The sequence below is a fragment of the Lycium ferocissimum genome, unplaced genomic scaffold (assembly GCF_029784015.1).
Source record: "Lycium ferocissimum isolate CSIRO_LF1 unplaced genomic scaffold, AGI_CSIRO_Lferr_CH_V1 ctg657, whole genome shotgun sequence".
NCBI lineage: Eukaryota > Viridiplantae > Streptophyta > Magnoliopsida > Solanales > Solanaceae > Lycium > Lycium ferocissimum.
The window spans coordinates 92,427-110,598 of record NW_026726405.1 but is presented as its reverse complement, the minus strand read 5'-3'; the positions used below and the strand labels follow the sequence as shown (position 1 = coordinate 110,598).

Below are 18,172 nucleotides of genomic sequence, written 5' to 3'. Positions count from 1 at the left end.
GAAAAAGAAGGAGATGTTTAATGGTTTTTTAGTTATGTAAAACTCCATTGATTTAAATAAGGGTAAAATTAAAAGAAAAAAAATCAATGTCTTGTTTATTTTGTGAAACACCACTTATTTCGACATAAAATAAAAAGATAAAAGTACCACTTATTTTGAAACGGAGGGAGTATTTGGTTACTCAAACCAAAGTCATCGGAGGATGCACAAAAATAATACTATCTTTTAATAAATGGTGCAATTACAATCGTTTACATAATTCTCTTTTAGTTGTGCAATTCAAAATGTTATAAAATATGTAATGTGAAAGTTACCTTACACTATACACTGAGCAATTACGCCTACATGATTGAGGAATATAGTCCAGTACACAAACTAAATACAGCCCACTGGACCATGGTTGAAACAGTGGGACGCTGCTTGAAAATATGGAGAGTAGTACTATTGAATTGAATCAAGATTTTTTGGATAACCTTTCTAGAAATTTGAATATTTCATTTTATTCCTTAATCAACTTCTCCATTATTTCACCATTCTCAAAATAATTTCTTTCATCAACTTGGGAATTTCTTGACTATTTTTATTTTGATAAGCTTAGTAAAATTTATTTACACAATCAAATATGTCAAAATATAATAGCAACATACCCATTGTAATCTAACAAGTGGGGTCTAGGAAGGATAGGATGTATGCAGACCTTACTTCTACTTTTGTGGGGTAGAGAGATGGTATCTGATAGACCCTAACTCAAAAGAAGTGTAATAAAAGCAGAAGAAATAAGAAAATAACGACCGCAAAATAACAACATAAACAAGGCAACATGGAGTAGTATAATTGAAGAACAAGATACTATGCGAATACTAGGTAACACTACTAAATAAGGAGAAGATGGGACTAGCTCCTTCCTCTCCCTCGTAAAAGTACTACAACACAGAGCAACCTACTAATCTTCTATCCTAACCTTCGACCTCCAAACCTTCTAATCTAGGGCCATATCCTCGGTAAGCTAAAAATGTGTCATGTCCTGTATGATCACGCCCTGCCTCCTCTCTCCCATTCTTTTTTGGCCTATTTCTATCTCTTCTAAAGTAATCACAATTAATAACCGAATTGTTTATAGTTTTCAAGAATAATAATTATTATTATTAAAGATAAAAACAATTTTTTTTTCATTTTGTGCTAAATTTTGAAAAGAACTATTTTTAAAAAGCACCACAATCAACGGACCAAGTACTACTCCGTATTCGTAAGTTTGAGACTTCAAGTCTCCTTTTTGACAAAAAGGCAGAAACTAGGAGAAGATAGCCCATTGGAATTTGGAACTCCCATAGCAAAACAGAGTTTTCAATGTCTTCTTTCCCTAGTATCCCCATTAACAACCGCTATTTTTACTTCATTTTTCCTCTGAAGAAACGCCAACCTGAGATTCATATACCCTTTCCCTGATTTTACAATCCCAACTCACTAGAGGCATTTGTCACAATACAAGAAAGGAAAAAAGAACAGAGCAAGAAGATCAACATGTGGAGTAGACATCTTATTAGATTCAGTAATAATAGATGGATGTCAACTTCAGTAGCAACAAATGTCAAAAACATTATGGGATGGTGGGACCATGTACTACCAGCTCCTAAGGACCCAATCACCAGTGTCACTGAGGCTTTTCTCTCTGATCCAAGTCCTTTGAAGCTCAATCTTGGTGTGGTACTGTTCTTTCTATGCTATTAATTTCATGGTTTTGTTAAGAGATAATGGTCAAAAACATCTAAACTATTTCATACAGGAAAACGGAACAATTGATTGTTGCCATGTGAAACTTGCGAAAAAAAGATGGTTCAAGTGTGTGTTTTTGACCATTAACTATGTTGTTAATTGAAGTTTTTCATCAGCAGTTTTTCTCCTTCTGGATTGATGGTTATTTGTTTTGTTACACTTCTTCATAGGGAGCTTACAGAGATGATGAAGGAAAACCAGTTACTCTTGAGTGTGTTAGACGAGCTGCGGAAAGTATTTCTGGCTGCGAGTTCTTGTAAGTACCATCTGTGCTCTATTTTCTTGAGTTTTGATTAAATCAATCATATTTTTACAGAATCCCCTTATCTAATTACTCAAATTTGTCTCATTTCATACTTTTCTAAAGTCTGTTTGGACATTACATGAACAATTTGTTGACTTTTTCGTTGAAAAGGAAAAGCATTTTAACTACTCCCTCTGTCCCATATTAGTTGTCACATTTTCATTTTGCACGCCCCTTAAGAAATCATAATTAACAATGTATTTTTACGATCTTACCCTTATCTCTCTCCAATAAACTGCACTCTAATCAATAATGGTTACTCTCAAACACAGGTAATGTTACGAACAAAATGGAAAAAAATTAATTAATTTTATCTAGGTTTTGTAAATTGACAAGTATTTGTTGGGTTTTAAGTGTTAGATGAATGGGAAATTGAGGGAAGAAATATGGAGGGAAAATGAAAATTTTGAATTGTTGCTTTTCGCTTTTTTGAATGAAACATTTCTCCCACATTGGTGGTGGAAAGGAAAGTTCATGTGGTTAAATATAGAAGCATTCCTTCTAGTTGCTAAAGGGTTGAGAAGAAGGAAAGCCTTGCGCCGCCGTCGTAGCTCGCTCGGCTCGGCTCGGCTTCGGCTTCGGATTCGATCAAATGATAGATTGATTGACTACGTAAAGTCGAGAGATAACGTGTCGGATCCACTTACAAAAGGCCTAACTAGAGAGGCAGTTGAAAGATCATCACGCGAATGAGGTTAAGGCCTAGGACAAGTCATCACGGCGGTTACTCTACTTAGTAGACTGGAGATCCCAAGAGCTAAGTTCAAAGAGATCAAACAAAGTTATGAATGACGGTTCAACATTGTCAAGTAACTCAACCCATTCTCACGAAAGACAATGTTCGTAAACAAGGATAAAATGTTAAGGCTTTTAACGAGTTAATAAAGCATTAAAGTTTTTAATGATTTCTAAGCTTGGCAAGATATGACCAAATACTGTATCTATAGGATTACACGTTTAGAAATCACATATGTGAGTGGGAAGTGTAAGCCGCTTCAAGGAGAATGATAGTGAAGGCTCATTCTCTATGCACTCATGAAATCAGGCGGTGTTCATGGCTGAATTGGAAATGGAGGGAACAAATATAGAGGGAAAATGAAAATTTTAAATTATTCCTTTTTGCTTTTTTGGATGAAGCATTTCTCCCACGTTGGTAGTGGAAAGGAAAGTTCATGTGCTTAAATATAGAAGCATTCCTTCTAGTTGCTAAAGGGTTGAGAAGAAGGCAAGCTTCGCGCCGTCGTCGTCGTTGCTCGCTCGGCTTGGCTTTGGCTGGTCAAATGATAGATCGATTGATTAATGTTTTTTGACCAAATTTACTTAATCTTTTAATTGTTTAATTATTAATTAATTATCCAAATCATGACCCGAGCTTTCAGATTAATTAGAATCCAGATTATGACCCGGATCCGTTTCTGACCCATTTTTTCCCGGATTAATGTAAATGTTCCTGCTATCCGTTAGAACACAAATTTTCTGAAAGGGTGCAAACCTTTCTGAACCAACGCTTCCATGGCTATATATAACCTGCTGATCTTCAGATATTCCTTACGAATTTTCTGATCTTCTCCTCTCTTCTTTTTCTTGCACATTAAATTTTCGTGTGATTTACAGCCTTCGAGTGAGTTCGCTGTCACCGGAGTTTGCAGTACTGCTACAACGGTAAGTAAATCGTTCTATCCTGGGAGGATATATTCCACAACCTCGGGTACATTGAGGGGAATAATTTCCTTAAGGACACACTGTGTATTCAGTGGACTCGATTTAATTCTTATACATTTTTCAGATACTGTTCTTCTAAAAATTTCAGATTCTTTTTTTTTTTTTTTTTAAATTTCCAGTTTCTGGTTTAAGTATATTTTCGGATACAGGTTAATAACAATATTTTGGGATGGATACTTTTAGTAACGTGGACAACTATTATGGAACGGAGGGAGTAGAAAATAGTCTAGGAAAAGCTCTCGGCAAGCCAAATGTGATACTAAGTTGAGGTGCACGCAAGCAGGCCTAGACTCCACCATTAAAAAAAATGTAAAAAAGAGAAATTAATTTTATTGTAGGAAGGGGGAGCTATTCCTTTCGAGTAATTAAGGAAAGGAGTTGAGTGAAATAACAATGTCTGGAAGGGTTTTCAAGTTTGCAGCGATATTTATCATTCTCTAGTTCTTCAGTTGTACGAGGACTGATATTGCTGATTATTTAGTTTAGATCTATAGGATTGAAGGGGATGGAAAGTTTATTGAGTATTGGAATGAATGGCTATAATGATTTAAGTTGAGTGGTACAAATGAGGACTCATCTAGCCAACCCCAACTAGTTTGAGATCAAGATTTTGTTATTGTTGTATTGAAGAGGTTGGACAATGATCTTGCACTAATAGGTACTTTAGTATTTTCATGACACGGTTAGACATGGTTGAGTTATATGATGTTCCACTTTGGGTATATAAAGGCATCCAAGACTGTTTTATAAAGATCTTGAGTTACTCCACCCATCGCCTTAAGCTTTGAGGTTGATGTCCTATAGTATCAAAGCCAACTTTTTGTAAGCCTGTTTTCACTCGGGCAACTTGGCATTCAAGCTCACTCGTAATAAATCAGATTTGCATGCAAGAAGTGTTGACTTATAACAGAAATGAGTATTCGGAGTTGAAGTTTAAAATGGTTTGTGGAATTTGCCGTTGTAATTGAACATGAACTTCACTTGGAAAACGAATAGAAGAATTATGACTGAAAATCAGTATTTCTTTTTTTTTTTTTTTGGGTCGAAAGGGAAAATTTTATTTCAACCAAGTGTGAGAATTACAAAGCTACTAGTTCGTTGGACTCTAGAACTAGCTCAAACCTGAATCTCTATATCATAACTATACAGCTGGCTCTAAAATAGCAAAAACAAGAAGCTATGTGTAAGTAGGAAAACTATTCAAACTGTCCAGTACTTTGGACCATTTTCTTTGTATCTGGCCTCTCAAGTGAAGCTGCAAGACAATCTCTTTGACTCTGAATCTGAAATCGCTACTGGTAGACTGGAATCTCCTAGCATTACGTTCAGCCCATATATGAAAAATGGTAGCAGTAAATAGAAATCCTAGTATGCCAGCTTTAGCCCCTGAACCAGTGGCGCTTCTTGAAATCCATGAAAATCAGTATTACACTTAAAGTAAACGCTCAAACCAGTGTTTGAACGTTTTACTTGAAGTTACAGTCTCTGTCAAATATTGAAATATTTATGCGCAAATGGGTCCATAATGTCCCATTGGACGTATAAGAGCATCCGAAGGATTTTGTAAAGGATCTTGGGTTACTTCACTTGTTGCTTTAGGATCCTTTAGGAATGCTCAAATTCATTCACGATATTTGCATAATATTCAACCAGGAAAATTTTCTGGGTTCATTCTAAATCATTGTAACCACGGCTGTTGTTTTTCTATTGGCAGGGAATCAACTAAAGCAACAACGAAATCAAAGTTCGTGCAGGACTCTGTAAAATTGGCTTATGGAAATGACTCTAATGTTGTTAGAGAAGGCAGGTTTGCTGGTGTTCCAGCTCTTTCTGGGACTGGTGCATGCCGGCTGTTTGCTCAATTCCAAAGGCGCTTCTATCCTGACTCACAAATTTTTCTACCAACGCCAACTTGGTCCAAGTAAATGTTTTCCACGTTTATAATTCGTTTTCATGCCGTGCCATTATTAATTTGTACTGTGATTGAAATGTGTCCTCTTTTGTAGCCACCATGACATTTGGAGAGATTCTCAAGTTTGTACAAGTACCTACCACTATTATGATCCTGATACAAAAGGATTGCAATTTCAAGCCCTCATGAATGATATCAAGGTTTGGTTGTATGCTGGATGATGAGATGACTTTTCTCAAATTTGTTGTGAAATTTCTGCTTTAACTTCACTGCCGAACGTTACATCCTTACATGGCTCTTCACCCTTTTCCTGCACATATGAGATTGTGAGCCTTTATAAAAGATGACTTGTGTGCTGAGCAAGTAAAGGCCAATGATAAGCTCTTTGCTGAAGAATTATGTAATAATAGTAAATATGCATATGATTCTCCTACCTGAAATATGTAATAGAGAAAATTCCCTTCCATCTATTGTATCATAATTCATTATATGACATAAAGATATTAATTTTGCGATAGTTTTACAGTATGTTGTTAAAATATTTGAAGGCAAACTCTGCTTTAGTTAACTTTATTCTTTTAGAGTACTATCGCTGATCCTATTCATTTGATAATCTCACAGAACGCTCCAGATCGTTCCTTTTTCTTACTTCATCCTTGCGCTCATAACCCAACTGGTGTTGACCCCAACTATGAGCAGTGGAAAGAAATCTCACACATATGCAAGGTTAGTGAAATAACTTAATCCTTTAATTTCTAGTCTTATTTACTCTCTTAGATAACTTTCTTATGTACTATCTTTGTGAAAACTGGTTTCAGATCAAGAATCATTTTCCTTTTTTTGATATGGCTTATCAAGGAATTGCTAGCGGGGACCTTGAGAGAGATGCCACTGCTATTCGGATATTTCTAGAAGATGGACATCTATTGGGCTGTGCTCAATCTTTTTCCAAAAATATGGGATTGTATGGACACCGTGTAGGTTGTGTCAGGTAGACAAACTTCTAGCTGCAGAGCTCTGCAACTCCTCATCTTGAACAATACCGGAATAATACCACTTTAATTAGTTAAGACTATAAGCTGTATACATTGAACGAACAGAAACAAGGAATAGATCCATCAAACAAAGTAACTTCAACTTGTTTCATTCTTAGTTTATTCCTACGTCCACTTTAGTGATTAGTAGTCGATAAAATGACCACAAATGATGGAAGTTACTAGGCTTTCAGTTAATTAACTGAAACTAGACCTTGTCCGTTAACCTGTATGATCCTTGCGTGCCTTGAACAGTGACTAATGGGTCCCTTACTCTGCTTGGTACAAGGGAAGTGATTGAGATAATTACAGTCCAATGCCTTTTGGTGATCTAATTTACGAAATAGTCAGTAAATGCATAGGTTTTGTATACTAAGTATAAATATACATGTAATATACATAAAATATGCATATCCAGTGTATAGGTTTTGTTTATTTCGGTTAAGCGCCCGTAATTAGTTTTGGGTAATTTGCAGGATTGCCCTCTGCTGGGGTTGGTCTTTAATTTTTGCCCCATGCAAATTCTACCTTAAGGCCCAAATTTTGCCTTGCATGGGCAGAGAGGCAGAATTTTGCAACTTCTGCCTTGCGATTTTTTTTATTTTTTTAACTGAGCTGAGGTTCGAACCCACAACCTTGGGGTATTAGGCGAAGGGCAAAACTTGAAGACCACCAATTTGAAGGGCAAAAATTAAAGACCACCCCAAATGAAGAACAAACCGCACAAAAAAAAGATTAGTTTTTGCTGATGGGCCAAAAATGAAAAGCCCAAAATTATTTGTTTTTCTATGTTGATATCTGCTGCTTTCATGGTTTCTTGATTTGTCGCCAACTCTCAAACTTCCCGTCCTTTTTCTTCCTTTTTTTTTTTTTTTTTGCAAACCAGTATTGTCTCCAGGGATGAAAACCAAGCCACTGCGATTAAGAGCCAGTTGCAGCAGATTGTTAGGGCAATGTACAGTAGCTCTCCTGTTCATGGCCCATTATTGGTGTCAGCGATCTTGAATGATGCTGATTTAAAGGCACTTTGGGAAGAGGAAGTTAAGGTAATTGACGTTCGATTCTGTATTACCATTCTGTTTCCTTATGCACGTACTGATTATATCTTTCGCGTAAGGTCATGGTGGATCGCTTGATCAGAATGAGAATCACATTACGTCAGAATCTTGAAGAGTTGAACTCATCTGCAAGCTGGGAACATATAACCAAGCAGGTACCAATTGTTAAGTCTTTGCGAAATCGCATATTAAATACAGCTGCTAATTGCCAAATCGTCAGGTTGGTATGTTTTACTTCTCCGGTTTATCTCCTAAGGAGGTTGACCAACTGCAGAGGGATTTCCATATATACATGACTAATGATGGACGCATCAGGTACTTTTAACTGGCTAAAATTTCTTGAATTTAAGTATTGTTACCTATATATGTGACACTAATGGCATTGTGATAGAAAACGTGATAGCAATAATAACAGTAGAATGATGAATTTGCTAGTTAGGGTGATAGAATAAGTGGAGGGTATTTTTCCTTGCACGTAGCTCTTCGTATCCCTCCAAGATTAAATGAAATTGAGGAAGTATATGTCTATTTAAGAATTACAGGGGAAGTAAAACTACACATCCACCTCTCCCTCCCTTTCCCCTTGACATATAATTACACATAGTAGGTCAAAAGGAAAGACGATTAAGATAACTCATTCATAGTCGTGAAAAGTTCTCCGAGAAATTCTTAAGTGATTCACTTCTCTAAAAATACTTCATGTTAGAGGTAAAATAGAGTATTAGATTTTGATTCTGCCATAAAGCTTGCTCCATTGTTTGTCGATTTAGTTGTTTTGCACAAGAAAAATTCGGAAAGGAAAATTGAATCAAGAAAACAGAAAGAACAAAAGATTCGCATCCCTCCTTTTTTTTTTTTTTTTTTTTTTTTTTTGTTTGTTTTATGCTTTTGCAATTGACATATTACAATATGGCAGCATGGCAGGGGTGACAAGCAGCAATGTGGACTACTTGGCAAATGCAATCCATGAAGTTACCAATTGTAAATAATAGTTTGACTGAAATGGTGAATCAGTTTTGGCTTTGGTAAGAAGCAGTTTGTAGCTTAGATTGTCTATCTAAATGTTTCAAAAGCCAAAGTCAAAATATGTAGTTATGCAATATATACTGTTTCTCCAGAATGTTTATTAAGCCAAAACTTGAGGGGTTTGGCTCAGAATTTGTATTGAAGTATGTCATGAGAAGTTCCCTTGTTCTTGTTAGCATAACAAGTGTATTGATCCAAATCATTTTAAATTCGTAGTTTAGCTTATATACTGATCAATTCTTATTGAAATTTTATGCAGAGCAATCATTGTCTAATACTTTTACTAGTTATGTGAGGCCCGTGCTAAGTCCGGGCCCAAACTCAAGATATAAAAGCAGATATTTTAACTAAAGAAATATAATTTGTGTTAGTACAAGTGTACAATAACAACAACAACAACCATATACCCATTGTAGTCCCACAAGTGGGTAGTATATAAAAGCAAAATTTTCATTCCACTCCTTTAATATTTTAACTTCCATTTTGATGAAATTATAACTTATGTATCCTAATTTTCTGAAGTTATTTAGTTCTAAATAAATAATCTATACATAATTAATGAACTTTTAAGACAAATACATAATTAAACTTGTGCAGCAGATGGAGCTGCTCCTTTCTTAATTAGGGATTAGGGGTTCGAACATGGATATGGAAAAAAAAATCTTTGGAGGAAGCGCTCCCCCGAATAAAGGCGATGCGGTGCGAATTATCCGGATTAATTGGGCTCAAATGCGTATATCGAGCACTAATCGAAAATCAAAGAACGTGAAAAATGAGGTAGAGGTTTGATAGCTTTTGAAAAGTAGACTTTAAAAACAAAAACAAAAAAATTGACATAAATAAATAAGATTAGGACCTAAAAGTAATTAATTAAAAAGTTTTAAAAAAATTTGAAAATTATTGTAAGGACTACAAAAGTCCCCAGACTCGATAGCTTTTGAAAAGTAGACTTTAAAAACAAAAAAACAAAAAAATTGACTTAAATAAATAAAATTAAGACATAAAAGTAATTAATGAAAAAGTTTTTAAAAATTTGGGAAATTATTGTGAGGACTACAAAAGTCCTCACATTCCCTCTTATATATAATAGTAATATCTGTTAAAGATGCAAATTTAATACTAGGAAATACAGTTAAGGCCACTTGGATTGGACCACGGGGAAAATTAATTTTCATCTGTCACGACCCAATTTAGGATCGCGCCGGCACCTACCATTCCCACCTCGGTAGGTGAACCCTTAATCAACATAATGATTCCAAGTAAAGAACGAAAATTCAATTAATTCAAGATAGGAATAATAAACAGTGAAAATCAAATCAATATATTAACCCAAATAGTGGAAGTGTTTATAACAGATAAATAAATACAATGACTCATTTCTATTCCTACGACCTGGTCTAGACTAGTACAAGAGCGGCTAATGTGGAATCGGAATACACTTAACAACTCTAAGACCCAATCCCCATTCCGAAATGAAGTGGATCGAGGCCTTCGAGATAAGCACCATGCATCTTCCGAATGATCGATAATCAATAACCTGAAAAACACTACACCCCAAAAGGAGTGTAGCAAGAGTAGTATCGATACAACAACGCGTACTGAGTAAGCATCATAGGCCGACAATGGTTAGAAGAACGTATCAGTAAAAGATTTCACAAATAAGCATGACCGGTGAAACTAGGTCAACAACGCACATCACCTACCGCTCGTCGTAACATCAATGTTCTTAATTCAACTAACTCTTCTCTTAATAAACACTAGGCAATTCCACACAAGTTTCGCAAGCCAAGTATCATTACGCTATTCAATCTTAGTATAGAAGTCAACTCGTCATTATGATATTCAACTAATTTTAGGAAACCAACGCATACAACTAGAACAACGAACAATCAACAAAAATAATTCAAGATCATGGCCTATGGTTTAGCAACTAAGCCCAATTGTGTCAAGTCCCAATATACTCAATCCGAATCCATATGACACAAGTACATCACCCGAATGTCACAATAGAAGCGAAGTGCACTGCACTGCAATAATGTATGAAATGTATATGCAATGCAATGTTGTGTACACATGTACTCAGGACAGAAGTATCGATGTCTCGGTAGCACAACCCAGGGTGACTCGCGAAGTCTATGTACTACTGGTCCCGGATCTTTACCTAACAGCTAGACGAGACTTCGGATCTTTGTCCACGGAGGATTTTCATCAGCACAACCCATGGGGGACCCGAAGTCCATGCACCTCACGGTCCGGCAACAACCTCGGATACCGCTACCACTCAACCACGATTCCGAAACAACCATCGGATATCGGACCTCATGTCACTCTCATTCAAACTGAGCCCAGCTCATCACAAACCGTTTCCTCGAAGTGTCATCAATGTATCAACAAGATATCACGTGAAGGATGAGAATGCGTGCAATAAGTTATCGAGTCAATAAATCAACTAATAATCAGATTAATATCACAAGTACCAAGCATGGGTACGCCAACAGTATCATGAAAGACTACACAAGCCATATAGAACACTATCCGCATCTCAAGCATTAACAAGTAAGTTACCACAATATCATGAACAAGATATATCTATAGTCTCCGATAATCAACACGGACAAGTCACATAACAATACTACCTGACTTCTTTTACTGCCTATCAACATTAATACATGATAATTTCACCTTCTACTTACAAGACATTACTAATACCCGGTCTAGAATCAATTCACGATCTTTGGTATATTTTATCCGTTTCAATACCCATTAAGATTCACTATTTATAGCATAGAACAAGTTATGCGCATCATATGGGGACTCCTCATCAAAGGGACATAGTAAACTAAGTACCGCACAGCTAATCTTCCAAGTCACATAAGGTCCACCAATACTCAAGGAAAACCAACACATGAACCTAAATAGTCTACAGGCCACAAGCCCAAACACACAAATCGCATAACAGTACCATCTTAAGAATCCATTCCAACTCCAAAATCCTACACATGCATTCTCTGTTCCATCTAATACATGAAAATGTAAATCTAACCGGAGTCTGCTGAAAAGGAAGCCTTAACCTACCTCGAGGCTGAGCAGGTGCCACGAATATCCGTAGATCTTCAATTTGTTCATCACATCGTAACCTGCACGAAGGAACTTGAGACAATCATGAGACCCAATAATAGGAATCATCATTAGAACATTTTACAAAACATTCAGATTGATACGGAAAGTTGGGCTTTTAGAACATCTCTATATTTTCTAGGCCTTTATCACTAAATGAACTCTCTTACCATCATCATAAAGCTAGGTGATTCATTAACCTCCATTCCCACTTAAGCTACTAGCTAGGTAAAGTCACCATTTTTAACTCTATTCTTTAGAAAGTCATTTTCAAGTCATGGAAGAAAACCATTTACAATTTAGGAAGAAGATGAGAATCTAAGTTAGTAACCATTCTAGGGTGATGAACATGAGAAATTGAGCCAATATAACCCATATTAAGAACATGCGCGCTAACCATTTGACCTTCTAAGTCTAGGAATTGGTGATACCCACTTTCATTTGCTTCTAGGAGAAGACCTTGGGAACAATTAGCTATGTGTAAGAAGAGATTAGAAGAGGTTAGGAAGATTACCACTCCCAAGAAGATCTGAATTTGAACTCCCAAAAAGGCTTGAGGGGCGTCTGAGCTTTAGGTTTTGAGAAAATGGGGTCAAATCCCGAAATGAACTCTTAAATAGGAAAAATTACTGCGCGTCACTGCTATAGCGGTCGACCAACCGCTTCAGCGGTGCCACTTCGGCTTCCCCATTGCTGCTTCAGCGATCTAATGCAACCACCCCACCTATGCTTTAGCAGGGTTGTGGTCGCTAGGGCGCGATCGCTGCGGCGGTCATACCAGCGCTGGGGCGGCCTGACTGCGGAAATACTTAGCGAACTGAAAAGGTCCAGGATATCGAGGTTGCAAATATTTCAGAATTTTACGGTAACGACTAAACGGTTCGTTACAACATCAATTTGAATTGTTATTTAGAAAATCTTTTCTTTCCAAACCACACAAGATAATCTTTTAGGATATGAAAAACTGTGTTTCAATTCCGCCGTGTAACGATGAAAAGTTCAATTTTATGTAATGCCCCATTTGGCGTAATGCGTCGTTACCTTATATATTTTTTTTCTCATTCTGTTTATTATCTAATAATCATATTTTATCATTTATCGTACCTTTTTATGACAGCTCTACACCGTACCCTATTTTCTTGTAGGTTTATCCTTTAAATTGTTCATGTCTAACATTATGTAACAATAGGAAACGATGTAATCTATCCATACGTTGTATTCATCAAAATACAATACAATACAACACAATATGATATAATACGATATCTTATGAAACATTAATACGTAACAACCATCCAAACAAAGTGTAAAGTAAATCTACTCACCAAAATAAGATTGGAAAAAAACACACACACACACACATAATGAGTTGAAATCTAAATTCTTTTTGGGCAAAAAGAGACATCCACTGGGTGAAAATAAACGTCATTACGAACTGAAGTTGTTACCTGATAGTAATATTTTGCCAATTTTAAGCAAAAGAAGTTTAGAGCTTGATGGTGAAATACAAATTTTCAAAGTTCGGTACTTACTAATTGTATACAAAAGCATTAACAACGTCAAGGCCCATTATCTCAGTTGGTTAGAGCGTCGTGCTAATAACGCGAAGGTCGCAGGTTCGAGACCTGCATGGGCCAAAACATATTTGTGAGCCTTTTTTTTTTTTTTTTTTTTTTTTTTGCCTGTGACCTTTTTTATGCGTATTTGAACAAAATAGCAAGTGCATTAAATTCCTAATAACTGGTAAAAAGAAACTAACTCAAAAGTGATGTTTCTTAAATGCTGCATAAGAAATGTCTTGGGAGATAAAACATTCTTTTCATGCATTATATATTTTAAGGAGATAACACATTCTTTTCATGCATTATATGAACTGATGTGTGTCTTATTAACCCCTAATCAAATGGATAAGGTAAAGGATAAAGTGCGCATTTCCAATTAACGGAAGGCTAATTATATGTTAGACACAACAATTAAAATTAGGATCTACCGATAACTTGATAATTTAAGGTGACTATAATTCAAAGAATAATAATGTATAAAAGCTAGATGGATGTCATCATTAAATCAAGACAAAAATAGTTTGATACACACATTTCTTGTTCGATTTTGACATCTCGGATACAGGCTTCACGGAGTTAATCTGTATTGAGGGAATCGTTTTGTCTCAAACAATCAAGAAGGCGGCAACTGGATAAATTTACTTATTTCACACAAATTTTTTTTGGTCATCCTCTACGCCACAAATTTTTATCCAGACACCTCAACTAGATAAAGTTAAGTATTTTAAACAACTCTGACTACTGATAAAGCTTACATGGCGTTAATATGGTCGAGTTGGACAAAATTTGTGGTACACACGTTTAAAGAGCGGAATTTAGTCTAAAAGAAAAGGTTGAAATCAGAAAAATAAGTAAATAATAAAAAACAAAAGATAAAATAAAAAAGCAAAAACGCCTTATTTTCCATTCCAGTATTTTGTTCAGACCCCAATAATTAAAAAAATTGTGCTAATAGTGTACATAACTTAAATAAAAAATGCGAGATTATTATGTGTACATAACCTTTAGGAGATTAATTAAAATGTTAAAAATTCCTTATACCACTACTATATATAACTTAAATTCAAAATTACTTAACTGACTTTCTCTGTTCCATCATAAATATTTATTCAAGAATGTAGAACGAGTAACGTTAACTTTAATTACTTCAGCATCTGCTTATTATGGCAGCTATGTTTTCATCATTTTGATGATTATTTGAAGTTAATCTTCCATATGATCATACCCTGTTTGTTTTTCTTTATTTTCTACATTGACATTTTGTAGTGTGGTTAAATTTCTTGACAGACAGGCAGGGGTGGATCTAGGGTAGCAGATGGAGGTTTCGGGGAATCAGTAATTTTTGTGCATATCTTGTATTTATATTGCGTATAAGAAATATTTGTTGGAAACCCAATAACAAAAAAGTCTCTCTTGATCCAGCGACAATAACGGAACCCGATTAAGCTTAGTTGGCCTTTCAGATGGGTTCGATTATCCTTGGGCACATATAAAGAATTTATCTTTATTAATTAGAATCATTGGGAACCCATAAAATTCAAATTCTGAATCTGCCTCCTGTTTGCAGGGTGTTTCAATGCCAATGCTAATTGAATCTACTAGCAGAAACAGGAAATTCACAAAGAAAACTTGAAAAAATTATATATAAAATTCTTATACTTATATATGGATTAATTTTTCGATAGAAAAATTCAATTGATTACTGATCATGCTTGGAACTAATTAAAATGCCAAGTTTAAACTTGTTACAAGCATCAACATTCTAGACCTGCGATGTGCAGTGCTAGCAAGAAGAATTTGGCAAAATAAAGTGTTTTAAGACTAAATCATGGCTGTCGGTGAGAATCTTTCAACGTCAAGTTTCAAATAAAAGTTTGATGTAACAAATCAATATTTTGGATGACTTTTGGGAGATTATGTTTCCGGATAACTTACAAGCATGACCATGACCAGAATATTAAATTTTGTGAACGCCTTTATTCATAAATAAATTGTTAGAGAACGACAGATTTTTACTAATTTTAATTCTGAGCACACCTCCTCATCTATACACGCGTGCGCGCACATACATATACATATATATATATATATATATATATATATATATATATATATATATATATATATATATATGGGTTTCTTTAACCTACAACATTGTACCCACTTTGTGTTGTCCTAAAATACCCTTACTCTGTCCTGCCAGCATATTAATATAGGGACGTTTTTGTCCTTTTAGTAAAAATCTAAACCCCATTAATTCTACCTCCTCTCTTTTCTTCTCTTCTCCTCAAAGCACAAAGGAAGTTATGCAAGTCATGGGTAAAGATTTTCCAGTTTCATAACTGATGTTGGTAATCAACTAAAGCACCAAAACTTAACAAGTCAATATCCCATGTAGCTTGTCTAATCTGTGTGAAACTTCTTTCTCTGCTTCACCCTTAAAATTTTTCTTTTGACTAACAGACATGGAGGAAAAGTAAAAGCATGGAGAAAGAGTTTGAAATTGATTTTTTTTTTCCACAATTTTTGTAGTAATTGCCGAAATTTCGAACCTAAATTTGGTGCTCTTTTAAGGATTTGAACCCAAAATAAAAAGAATCTTTATGGTGAATCTTCATAATTGATAATTGATCTTACATTCCAAAATCGTTAAATACTCTTTTATTATGCTTTGACCATTTGCACTGATGGTATGCAAACTTAAGTGTTTTTTTAAGGTTAATGTTTATGTTGGTAATGGTAGTTGCAGCATAAGGGAAAAGTATTAAAAACATTGAAGTCTTACCTCTATTGATGTATTTAACAATGGTGAAAAGGATAAAAGATACTAAAACTTGAAAAATTTGAGGACACAATTGTTAGACGGAAAGCTAAAACAATCGCTGGTGTCCAAAGGCCAAAGGAACATATGGAGCAAGTATTAACTTTTTAGGCAGAAAGACCAAAAGGCCCCTCTCATTATTGTACTCATAACATGAAATTTGGGGTATTTTAGGAAAACACAAAGTGGGCACAATGCTATCCTACAACCTTCATGTTGTAGGTTAGCAAAACCCTATATATATATATCGATAATTGACGGTGAGACTTAAATCCTAGACTTTTACTTGTTCGATACCGTATTGAATTGTATTATTTAACCGGAAAAGTAAAAATTACCCTCGAACTTTTTTGAAAAATAAATTATCCATAATTTTCGTTATTTTTGGGCCAATTATACCCTTGTTATACTATCTTGTCAATTATACTTTTCTCGTTTAATCGTCATAGATCATCCTACTTCAAAATTATTTTTCTCAAATAATTTTTTACTCACTAAAATAACTCAATCCGACCCGAATTTTTTTTCAAAGAAAATAATAAGGAATTATTTTTATATTTTTTTTGAAAAATTATCCGTATTATTTTTGCTAAAAAAAAAAAAAACCGGGTCGATTGAGTTATTTTAGTGAGTAAAAAATTATTTTTGAGGAAAAATAATTTTGAAGACAGTGATGACGTTTTCCTCAGAATAATTTTTGTATGATAATAATCGAATTTACAAGATAATCAGAATTAAGATAATTGGCCCTAAAGATAACGAAGTATTTAACGAACTATTTTTCAAAGTTCAAGGGTAATTTTGGGCCTTTGCCGTTTAACCTAATTCAAAAATTTAATTAATAAAGTGATGACTTTTTTTCATTTAAGTATTCCTTAAAGTATGCAACAGAATGAAATGACAGGTAGAAACAACCCCCGGTGTGAAAATAATTGTCATATCATTAAGGGCACTGCAAATCGTTTTTTTGGCTTATCAAAATCCCGAAATCATTTTCATTTTTATCACTTTGCACAAATCTTTGCTTACCTTCTTTTTACTTGCATTATTGAAGGCTCCAAACGCACGAAGCTAACATCTTTTGAGTTTTGTCAGTTTTAAATAGTCTCTAATTCCTTATTTAATTTGTTTCTTCTTTCTTGTTGTTGGGCATTGCTGAAAAAATTGACAGCAAGTTTACGAGGAGAGTCAAGATTTAAAGTTTATGGGATCGAGATTCAAGTTCTTCTACTTTATTGAGTTTTAAATTAATAATTTGTACATATTCAATAAAAAAATTAAGATTAATACATGATTTTAACTAAGGCTACTGACTTATTTGGCCGAACCCGCAAATCATATACTCTAACTCAGCCCTTGTTTACAAGCACTGAACTGAAAATTAACAATGATTTCATGTATCCCTAACTTGACTAAATTATGTGAATGCTTCTGTATCTAAGTTGAACAACTGAAACCTATGTATACTACAGTTTTTCGTAGGATTGAAAGTGGACAAATTTATGTTAAGTTGGAAGCAACTCTTGCCCAGTATACCAAACCGTCCCCTGACTTTAAATTTTTCATTTTTATTTTTAATAAGATGATTTATAGGCGCTACACAAATATTTAGCTCTCTACAAAAATATTCAAATTTCTGTAGACGCTATAGCAACGTATGTATTTAACATAGAGTTTTTTTACTCTCTCAAAACTCACGATGGGCATTAATTTGATGAGAAAATTAAGATTACGAGTTTTCGGCATGACTCATGAGCATAGAAGGATGAAATAAAGGCCGGGAATACTGACAAATGGAAAAAGGTAAACTTCCGCTTGAAATCTTTTTTAGTTAATCAGAGAA

General features: G+C 34.8%; 1 protein-coding gene and 1 non-coding gene across 3 annotated transcripts; both read left to right on the top strand.

Annotated features, from left to right (window-relative positions):
- Window positions 1-1,216: 1,216 nt before the first annotated feature.
- LOC132045383 (aspartate aminotransferase, mitochondrial-like) lies at window positions 1,217-9,054 on the top strand. 2 transcript variants are annotated; one of them, XM_059435974.1, is made up of 10 exons: window positions 1,217-1,704; window positions 1,944-2,029; window positions 5,514-5,720; window positions 5,806-5,911; window positions 6,333-6,437; window positions 6,530-6,702; window positions 7,632-7,791; window positions 7,863-7,958; window positions 8,024-8,118; window positions 8,728-9,054. In XM_059435974.1, exons 1-10 carry the CDS (start codon window positions 1,522-1,524, stop codon window positions 8,771-8,773), a joined length of 1,257 nt encoding a protein of 418 aa, XP_059291957.1. In that variant the 5' UTR covers window positions 1,217-1,521; the 3' UTR covers window positions 8,774-9,054. The 2 variants fall into 2 exon arrangements, with proteins under 2 accessions (XP_059291957.1, XP_059291956.1); XM_059435973.1 differs by having other exon boundaries at window positions 8,720-9,054.
- Window positions 9,055-13,509: 4,455 nt separating this feature from the next.
- Window positions 13,510-13,583, top strand: TRNAI-AAU (transfer RNA isoleucine (anticodon AAU)). The gene has a single exon. It is a non-coding gene; the product is annotated as a tRNA-Ile (tRNA).
- The last annotated feature ends 4,589 nt before the right edge of the window (window positions 13,584-18,172 follow it).

Coding starts and splice junctions, on each gene's coding strand:
- LOC132045383 (XM_059435973.1), top strand. CDS start 1,522: ATGTGGAGTAGACATCTTATTAGATTCAGTAATAATAGATGGATGTCA. Junction 5,721..5,805: donor CCAACGCCAACTTGGTCCAA/GTAAATGTTTTC, acceptor CCTCTTTTGTAG/CCACCATGACATTTGGAGAG. Junction 8,119..8,719: donor ACTAATGATGGACGCATCAG/GTACTTTTAACT, acceptor ACAATATGGCAG/CATGGCAGGGGTGACAAGCA.